The 9,414-nt window shown below is 35.4% G+C and overlaps 1 protein-coding gene across 3 annotated transcripts in view; it reads right to left on the reverse strand.

Moving 5' to 3' along the window:
• The window catches only part of si:ch211-201o1.1 (NACHT, LRR and PYD domains-containing protein 12), a 28,145-nt gene extending 19,022 nt beyond the window's left edge, over window positions 1–9,123 (reverse strand). The window contains exons 1-11 of one of the 3 annotated variants that reach the window (XM_051866808.1): window positions 9,071–9,121; window positions 7,020–7,111; window positions 6,298–6,408; window positions 6,053–6,163; window positions 5,606–5,713; window positions 5,291–5,459; window positions 4,955–5,174; window positions 3,118–4,876; window positions 2,743–2,916; window positions 773–946; window positions 523–690 (exon numbers count right to left, since the gene is read on the reverse strand). In XM_051866808.1, the coding sequence (XP_051722768.1) occupies window positions 523–690; window positions 773–946; window positions 2,743–2,916; window positions 3,118–4,876; window positions 4,955–5,174; window positions 5,291–5,459; window positions 5,606–5,713; window positions 6,053–6,163; window positions 6,298–6,408; window positions 7,020–7,054 (3,029 nt within the window). In that variant the 5' untranslated portion in view covers window positions 7,055–7,111; window positions 9,071–9,121. The other 2 variants (XM_051866809.1, XM_051866807.1) reach the window with 2 other exon arrangements.
• Window positions 9,124–9,414: the final 291 nt, after the last annotated feature.

A 9,414-nucleotide genomic window follows, 5' to 3' on the forward strand; every position in this document is an offset into this window, starting at 1 on the left:
CCCCTCAAGAAGCCTGAGATTGGTAAGTGAGCGGCGCCTCGGTGTACCATCACAGAGAGGCACAAAATCACTTTACAGAATATTCTTGTTCACTGTTCCTTGCTGGTGGAATGATCTTCCTAACCCTACCCAGACAGACGAATCTCTGACAATATTCAAGAACCAGCTAAAAAACTAGTATCTTCCATGAGCACTTAGTTGCATCACTATTCCTTAATCCCTCCCTGTTCTAGCTTGTACTATTCTGAATGATTTCTGAAACTTTTTATTACTACCACTTCTTGTGTTTATTGCTTCTTTAGGATAAATTGCTTGTCGTATTTGTAAGTCTCTTTGGATAAAATTGTCTGCTAAATGAATAAATGTAACTGTAAATGTTTTTTTTTTTTTTTTTTTTCTCAATTCCTTCACCTATAATATGAACAACAGTAATAGCAATGCTAGCAAGAACCACTAATAAAAGACCTTTGGTGCTAATATTATAATTCAATGATTGTGTCATCATACTGTAGTTGTGCTTACCCCAGCTTCTCTAATCTACACTGTGGATCCTGTAGTCCTGCTGAGAGCTTCTCTACTCCTGAATTGTGCAAATCATTGCTTTTCAGCTCCAGCTCCTTCAGATGTGAGTATTTCAAAACTGATGCTAGATGTATACAGCTTGTCTCTGTGAGACCACATCGCTTTAACCTGTGGAGAGAGATCCATAACATCACACTCCAAATTAGCCAATGACAAATCTAAACCCTCTCACAAATAAGACAATACTTACTTGAGTTTCTGAAGTTTACAGTTTTCACTAATAAGTCCGTCACAGAGTTCATTTACTCCTTTAGCACTTATTTTATTGTAGCTAAGATCCAGTTCCCTTAGTGGTGAGTTTGTTGATTTGAGAGCTGAGGCCAAATATGTACAGGATGTTGCTGTTAAATTACAGCCAGCCAGGCTGAGATGCAGAAACAAAAGAGTAGACACCACAACAAATCAATGAACAATAGCCATCTACTTGGATCTTTCCACTTAAACTTACTGTAAGTTTAAAACAATACAAAACTGAATAAGGCATTAATTTGCAACATTTCTACAGTAATACCATAATGAAATTTATTCTGAAGCTATGAAAGTTAATTACTATCAAAACAGCTGAACACCTACACAAGTGTTAGTCTTTCAGTTTCATTATGTAGTCATTGAATTCATTTTGTGCCAAAGCAATGATAATCCAGTTTAGTCCACATAGACTGATGTTGAGCTCACTGTCTCAAGAGTTTTGAAAAGTGACCTAAATATTGAGAAATGGGTCCTAGCGATCCTTAAAAAAAAAGACATGTATGAAGTGTTTTGGTAGTTGTAGTGCATTTTGAATGTGAAATTAACTGTGATGCCAAGTTGAAAGTTGGTTAGGAGAACTGTTTTAAGAGTATTAGAAAAGTGATCTAAGTATTGAGAAATGTGTGATAGCGATTGTTAAAAAAAAAAAAAAAAAAAAAAACTGTAATAATGATGTTTTTCCAAATTTTACAATTGCAAGTCACCTTTCTGATACTAGTGTGAGGCCCAACAAAACTCAGTGAACACACTGAATTATACAAGTTATTTATGGTATCCATAGTATGGCTGGATGGAAGGTTGTTCAGTCAGTAACAATGCAGTTTTGTCCCTTGCCTACTCAGATAAATCAACCCTACTTTGAAATGATGTTGATCATGACTCTTCATTTCATGTGAGTGTACATCTTTTTGCACATATTTGAGAAAAGCAGGCCTATTCATTTCTTTATGTCTAAAACATAAATCCAGCCCAGGCTCATTAGAAAAACGTACCCGTGTCAAAAAAATTTTAAAACGCAAAATATGTTGCTTTGGGCACGTTTCGCGAAAGTTTCAAAGTGAAATGTCCAGTGAGTGGCGCTAAAAGCATGTTTTTTTTTTTTTTTTTTTTTTTTTTTTTTTTTTTTCCCGGAAGAGATGAACGTGTGAATATGGCTACGTTTTATTATGTTGGAGTTTGTACGTATCACAGTTCTGAATTGAAATGTCCGGTGAGTGGCGCTAAAAAGCTTAATGCTCGTTTAATAACGTACACCTACACTAAACCTACCCGATAGTATTAACAAAAGCAAATGTGACATAAAAACGTAATCATAACCATGGCATTTTAGCTTGTTTTTGAACTCTTGTCTTTGAGCTTTTACCATGACTTGTCTTTCACGGGATTCGTACTCGAGCTCTTCGCATCGTAAGTATAATTCTGTACCGGCTGAGCTACCGAGCAAACTTGTTACCTCCGTAAAACTGAATTTCTGGAGCTGGGTAAGTGATGCAAATTCCAAAATATATTCGTTTACAAATTATGCACTATGGTAAAAAGTGTTTTGAGGTCATTACATTATTGTGCAAGGAGACGTGAAAACAAGTCATTATTAATCCATAATCTGACCCTGTAATCATAATTGTGTGTGAAAACGATTAAAAGTGCTTGCTGTTTTACTGCCTCTAGTGTTCATTTCTGTTAGAAACTGCTGTGATATGTACGTATTGATATGTTTTTTTTTTTTGCGTTTTGCAAAAATGTTGACACAGGTACGTTTTTCCAATGAGCATGTGTTGTGTAAATCAGTCAAAAATTATTCAGTGCAAAAAATTATGAGGATTCTTGATTTATGTTGAAGGGATTTAAAATCACAACATCTCAGGGTTTCTAAGAGATATGTCATATATATTGACTACTTAGACTACTTACTTCAGTCTGAGTAATTGACAATGTAAACTTTTTAAAGAGGAAAAAAGGATGTTCGCTCCAGACTTGTTTAGTTCATTGTTTCTCAGATCAAGATCTCTCAAGGGTGAGTTGACTGACTGGAAAGCTGAGGCGATTCTTTTACAGGACTCAGATGAGAGATCACAACAATCCAGTCTGTAAACAAGAGTATTTACATTTTACTTTTACTTACATTTACCATTTATATTGTTATTGTGTGCATTCAAATGTGACAATGGAACTAAAGTCTCAGTTCACTTTGCTGAAAAACCTTTTAATAATATTTTAAATATATGGAGGTATAGCAGTGTACATATTATGAACAATTAATATACGATACGAATAAACAAAACTGACCTGGCCCTTTTGCAGATTTTGAGCACTGGCAGCAATCTTAGCTGGTTTTCTGTTGATGTGCGGAACTTCTTCATGTCAAACTCATTTAATACCTCCCCAGATTTCAGCAAGACATAAGCCAGAGCTGACCATTGCTCTGGCTCCAGCTCACTACCCAAGAGTGTTCCTGATTTCATGGCAGTCTGAATTTCTTTAACAAGAGTGTTGTCACTGAGCTCATTTAAACAGTGAAACAGGTTGATTATTCTCTCTGGTGATTGTTCCTGTTTGATCTTCTCTTTGATGTAATTCACTGTCATGTTTTTGTCTGCACAGGGTTTACATGAACTGCCTTCAGTGAGAAGGTCTTGCAGGAGATTCTGGTTAAGACCAACAGAAAGACCCAAAAGGAAGCGAAGGAAAAGGTCAAGATGTCCATTTTCACTCTTTAAAGCTTTGTCCACTGCGCTCTGATGTACATCAGAAAGATCTGTGGATTTGTCTTTTTCAAGAACATTTTTCCTATCATTAACGCATGCAAAGTGAGCATATATTGCTGCCAGATACTCCTGGTAGCTCACATGTACAAAGCTATAGACCTTTTCCCTGTACAATCCCAGATCTTCTCTGAAAATCTCTGTGAACAATGAGTACTCTGAGACTTTATCAATGCCACAATTTTTCAGATGCTCTTCATGGAAAACAAAATTTTGCTTCTCCATTTGCTGGAAAGCCAGTTCTCCCAGTTTTAGAATAATTTCTTTGTCAAATTCAGACAGTTTCTTTGGGTTATCAGCATCAGCTCCATTGAACTTCTTGTGCTTGAGACTGATCTGAATGAGCAGGAAGTGAGTGAACATCTCAGTCAGAGTTTTGGGTATTTCCTCGGAGTTTCCATCACTCATCATATTTTCTAGCACAGTGGCAGTAATCCAGCAGAAGATGGGCATGTGGCACATTATGTAGAGGCTCCGACATGATTTGATGTGTGTGATGATTTCACTTGCCAGCTTCTGATCACTGATTTTCTTCCTGAAGTATGCTTCCTTTTGATTGTCATTGAAGCCACGAATCTCAGTCACCCGATGGACATACTTAGGTGGGATCCGATTAGCTGTTGATGGTCGTGTAGTTATCCAGAGTAGAGCAGAGGAAAGCAGATTCCCGTTAATGAGGTTTGTAAGCAGCACATCCACAGGAACTTTCTCTTTTATTTTAAAACAATTGCCATTCTTTTGGAAATCAAGAGGATATTGACAAACCTCTAAACCATCTAAAATGAAAAGCACTTTCAATTTTGAAAGATTTGCTTCTTCCAGATCAGGAGCATATTGATGAATCAGCTGTTGAAGACTGCAGTTCTCCTTTTTATGGTTGAGTTCCCGAAATGGTAGATGTATAATGATGTCAATATCTTGGTTTGTTTTTCCATCTGCCCAGTCTAGAATGAACTTCTGCACCGACACATGCTTTCCAATGCCAACTATGCCCATCGTCAGGACTGTTCTTACTTGTTTTGTTTGTCCTGGCAGCGTCTTGAAGATGTCATTACATGAGAATGAAGCTTCTTGAGTGGTTCTGTTTTGTGAAATCATTTCAATCCTCAACACCTCATGTTCATTATTTATCTCTCCCCTTCCACCCTCTGTCATGTAGAGATCTGTGTATATCTCCTTCAGTAAATACTGTTCATGTTGAGAAGAATTTCCTTCATTTATATATTGACATTCATTCTTAAGCTTTGCTTTATTGGCATCTGTGATTTTTTGAAGTGGATTAGCTAGATGAAAGTAAGAAATGTTTAGATGCAATGAAAAAAAAAAACTTAATTTAAACTTCAATTAAAGAATAGTCCTACCATTTTCCAGGAAGTGAAATGCGATTCTCAGTGCCCCCTCTCCCCCAAAGCTTTCCACTATTTTCTTAGCAGCATCAGAGAGATTGAGCTCTTCTGGCTGATTCCCTAAGCATTCTGGGTAATCCTCAGATAGTTCCCTTTTGAAGGTTTTGAAAACTTCTGTTCCCATGTTCCCCATAATATCAAGAAGTATGGTTTGACTATCCGACACATTAGATTTCTGTGGTAAAATGAAAGAGTATCCAACAGAAAAATAACCATAAATTATATAAATATTTGTTTTAAAATTAAAATGTCTGTTAAATAACTGAAAGGATATTTCCATGGAAAACTAACCACAATGTAGAATTTACTGTGGCATTGGTGCTCTTGCCCCATACAGAAGCTACAGATGTGCATGTTATCTGTCTTACAGAACACCACTGGAGCTCCGGAATGCTGCTGACAGACTGTTTTAGCAGGTCTGTACTTCACCTGCTCTTGGGAGTCTTCCAAAGACAACATCCTGCAGGAATATTCAATATTAATCAATTAACTTTGACTTAAATTAATATTTTGACTATTTCGGATTATCTAGTCATGTTATAACTATTTCTGCATGTTTTCTCATTTTCATGCTAACTTCTCTATAAATGTTTAATTAGACAAAACCTTTCTTTATTTTTCTGTGCTCCACCGCTGAAGTCCAGTGGCAGAGGAATTGATCTGTCACTCTTCAAAGACAGATATGACGGTGAGTCTGATTCCTCCTGTTTGGTGCTATGAATAAAACACAGGATGTTTGTCACTGGTAATCAAGTATGTTTATCTTTACACATGAAAGATAGTTTATACTTTTCCTCTTTCATGTTAAGCCCGGAGCACACCAAGCCGATGGTCGGACGTCGGGCAGTTTTTGTTCTTACGCAGACGCAGAACGGACGTGCTACTTGGCTGTCGGGTGTCGAGCATCGGTTTGGTGTGTCAGGGCAACTTTGGACCCAGACGCTGCCGATGTGAGCCAACCCCGCAGTCTGCTTTCGTCACCACTAGTTCGTTGGCGTTGGCTTGGTGTGTTCTGGGCTTTATCTGTACTATGAATGTTTCATTAGATCGAACCTTCCTGTATTTCTCTGTGCTTCATCACTGAAGTCCAATGGCAGAGGAATTGATCTGTCACTCTTCAGAGACTGATGTGATGTTGGTGAGTCTGACCTCTCCGTTTTAGTTCTATGAGTAAAACACAGTCTGATCATTTGTCACAAGTAAATGAGTATATCTTTACACGTGAAAGACAGTTTATTTATTTATTTATTTATTTTTTTTCCTTTTTCATGTTAACTAAATGTTTCATTAGACCAAACCTTTCTGTATTTATCGGTGCTTCATCACTGAAGTCCAGTGGTAGAGGAATTGATCTCTCACTTTTCAGAGACTGATGTGATGTTGGTGAGTCTGACCTCTCCATTTTAGTTCTATGAGTAAAACACAGTTTGAACATTTGTCACAAGTAAATGAGTATATCTTTACACATGAAAGACAGATGTGATGTTGGTGAGTCTGATTTCTCCTGTTTGGTTCTAAGTGGGGGAAAAAACTGGACTGAATATTTGTCACAAATAGTCTAGCATGTTTTTTTTTAATTTTTTTTTTCTATTTCTCAATAAAATTGAATAAATAATTTTATTTCCGTGCCTTAAACAAATAATGGTAACACTTTACTTAAAGCCTTATATATATAATATATATATATATATATATTTAGATGCATTATAAAAAGTATTTTATTACTTAAATTATGCCTTGTAATGCTCTTTATAATGCATTGTATGGTTTCATGAGTAATTTTAACCACAATTATAACATACAATTCTTATCTATTTATTGTTACCTTAATAAAGTATATTACATTTAAATACAACAAACAACAAATTCCACAAGGAATCTGCAACTATTATGATGCATTTTAACTTTGGTTAACTGGAAACTGGAAAGTTAATTTGTGCTATCTTTAAAATAAACTGCATTAAATCAATACAAAGTGTAATTGATTTTGAAATGTATGTGATTTTCTCATTGTCCTCACCGTTGAGAGTGAAGTTCTTCTTTTGGAGTGCTCATAGTGACAGAGCCATCATCATTCTCTCCAGCACTTACTTATTAATTAAACATTTGTATCTTGACAGGAATCCATTAATTTTTTCAAAAAAAAAAAAAAAAAAAAGAGCTTTTTTTATTGGCTGCCATTTTATGTATGGAACTCTGACTGTAAGTTCTTATTTTGTTAGTCTCCTGTTTGAAACCAACATACAAAAACAGCTGGAAAAAAAAACACTCATTTGTGTGATTGAACTTTTTACTTTAAACCTATATGGCCCTGTCCCAAATGGCACACTTCATAATGCACTTTCGGTCTTGTTAAACCGTAGGGTGTCCCCAATATTCAAATCCATCAGTTACAACCCCCCCAATATTTCAACATGAAAATCACAGTAGGTCAAATGAAAAATATGTAGAATTCATTTATTTTGTAACAATAATTTTGTTTCTATTCAAATATGAGTTTGTCATAATAAATTAGACAAAAAAAATAAATAAATACTCCCCCTCCATTGAACAGATTGGTAACGCCCAACCAATGCGTCGCACTTTCACCAAAACAACGCGAGTGGTGCTCTACTGTTTGAACGGGAGAACACGGGCAGCACCAAAAATGAAGAGAACCGCTGCCCAGCCGACTATACTAAACTGCTGGTCAAAGAGGGACGTTAAAAATAATAAAGCATGTTCTGAGAAGGAGGTATGAGAATGTTGTGTAATAGCTAAGTACACTCCACATATATTTTAGCTAGCTAATCCATTGCAATTTAGCCAAAACTATCAGTGTAACTGTAACCGCCGTCTGTTTTGTTAGTTCATTTTTCAATAGTGTCTGTAATTATCAATGACAAAAGTATTAACATCGATGTTTGTTTTCTTCCTAAATTAATCTGACTTTTGAACGAATTGGCTGAACGAACGATTTAAGTGGCTCACTCATTAAAACAGCGGATCGCTGCCGCTTACTGGCGGTTTCAATTTTTAACATAATTTCTTTCTTTTTAGAATCACTCAGTTATGTTAGAATTTGATGAATGATTATACATAAATTTTATAAAGTTATTAAGTATAGATAGATAGATAGATAGATAGATTTAGTTTGATAGATAGATAGATAGATGATAAAGAAGAAATAAATTATCCAATAACGTAAAGCATATTATTATTATTATTATTATTATTATTACAGATTATTATTATTATTATTATTATTATTATTATTATTAACAAGCAGCATACCAACGTTCAACCCCCCCAATGTTGAAACCAAATATACGCCCTTGGTTAGGTGTATCTTCCTCATATGTCCACTAGACATGGGAAATTGACCCAATAAACGTATAGAAGTTTAAAACTAGCTCATAACAATTCTTATTTAAAATATTAAAGTAATTAACATTAACATTAAATCTAATTAAATATAAAAAAGTCAGTTGTATAAATAATGTCAAAGCATCCAATGACTAGAGGGTTAACTCGAGAACGAATTGAAAAATGTAGTAGCCAAGGCAAAAGCAGAGGCATTAATACTACTATAAAACTATTATACAATTGTATCTTAAATTCACAGATATACATATTCAGCTATAAAAAGTTGTGTTGTTGTTGGATATTATACACTAACTGTGGTATTTAGGCCTATAAATTTGTGTCACCTCTAGAAAAGAGGAATTTTAACGTGCTAATTTAAGAAAGTAAAACTGTCGGTTAAAACGGACCCCGTGCAATAATTTCTGGTCTCTCAATGTGCACCGGTGACTTCTGTATCATTTAGAGCATAGGCCTAAAGTTAACCAATGTGTTGCCTACTTAGCTTGGCAAAATGCACGTCAATCGAAAGATCTAAAACGCTTTAACATATGGCTTCTGTAATCTATTGTAGACCTACTATTTAAACCCATCTATTACCGACTGTAATTTCAAAAAGTGCTCAAGTTGTGCAGGGTAACATAACAACATCAGCGGGTATAGTAGTTTAGTAATCTAGCATAGATTAAACCAAAAATGATTAAATATATGAACAGTGTTTAAACTCACCGATGATACGTTGGCCCGCGACACTTTCACTTTCACTTTAGTAGGCTTACGTGTCGCAGCATTAAATACGAACAGGAAGGAGTTCTTTTTTGAGAAGCAGGTGTTAAAGACGCTGTACTGACGTGTCCTTTACAATTGAACATTTATTCGACACTTGAGCATAGTAAAAGCTCATTTTAGTTAGTGATTAGCTTATTACTATTTTTAAAATGCATGGATCATTTAAATGCTTCCCCTATGTGTCTTAGACAAGAAAGACAAATTGGCTGTTTATTGAACCTAAAGTAACAAGAAAGGAGACAGTTTAAATGTGCACAGAGGCTATTCAGAATATAACGGTGCAA

Source organism: Ctenopharyngodon idella, chromosome 16 (genome assembly GCF_019924925.1).
Source record: "Ctenopharyngodon idella isolate HZGC_01 chromosome 16, HZGC01, whole genome shotgun sequence".
NCBI classification, from domain to species: domain Eukaryota; kingdom Metazoa; phylum Chordata; class Actinopteri; order Cypriniformes; family Xenocyprididae; genus Ctenopharyngodon; species Ctenopharyngodon idella.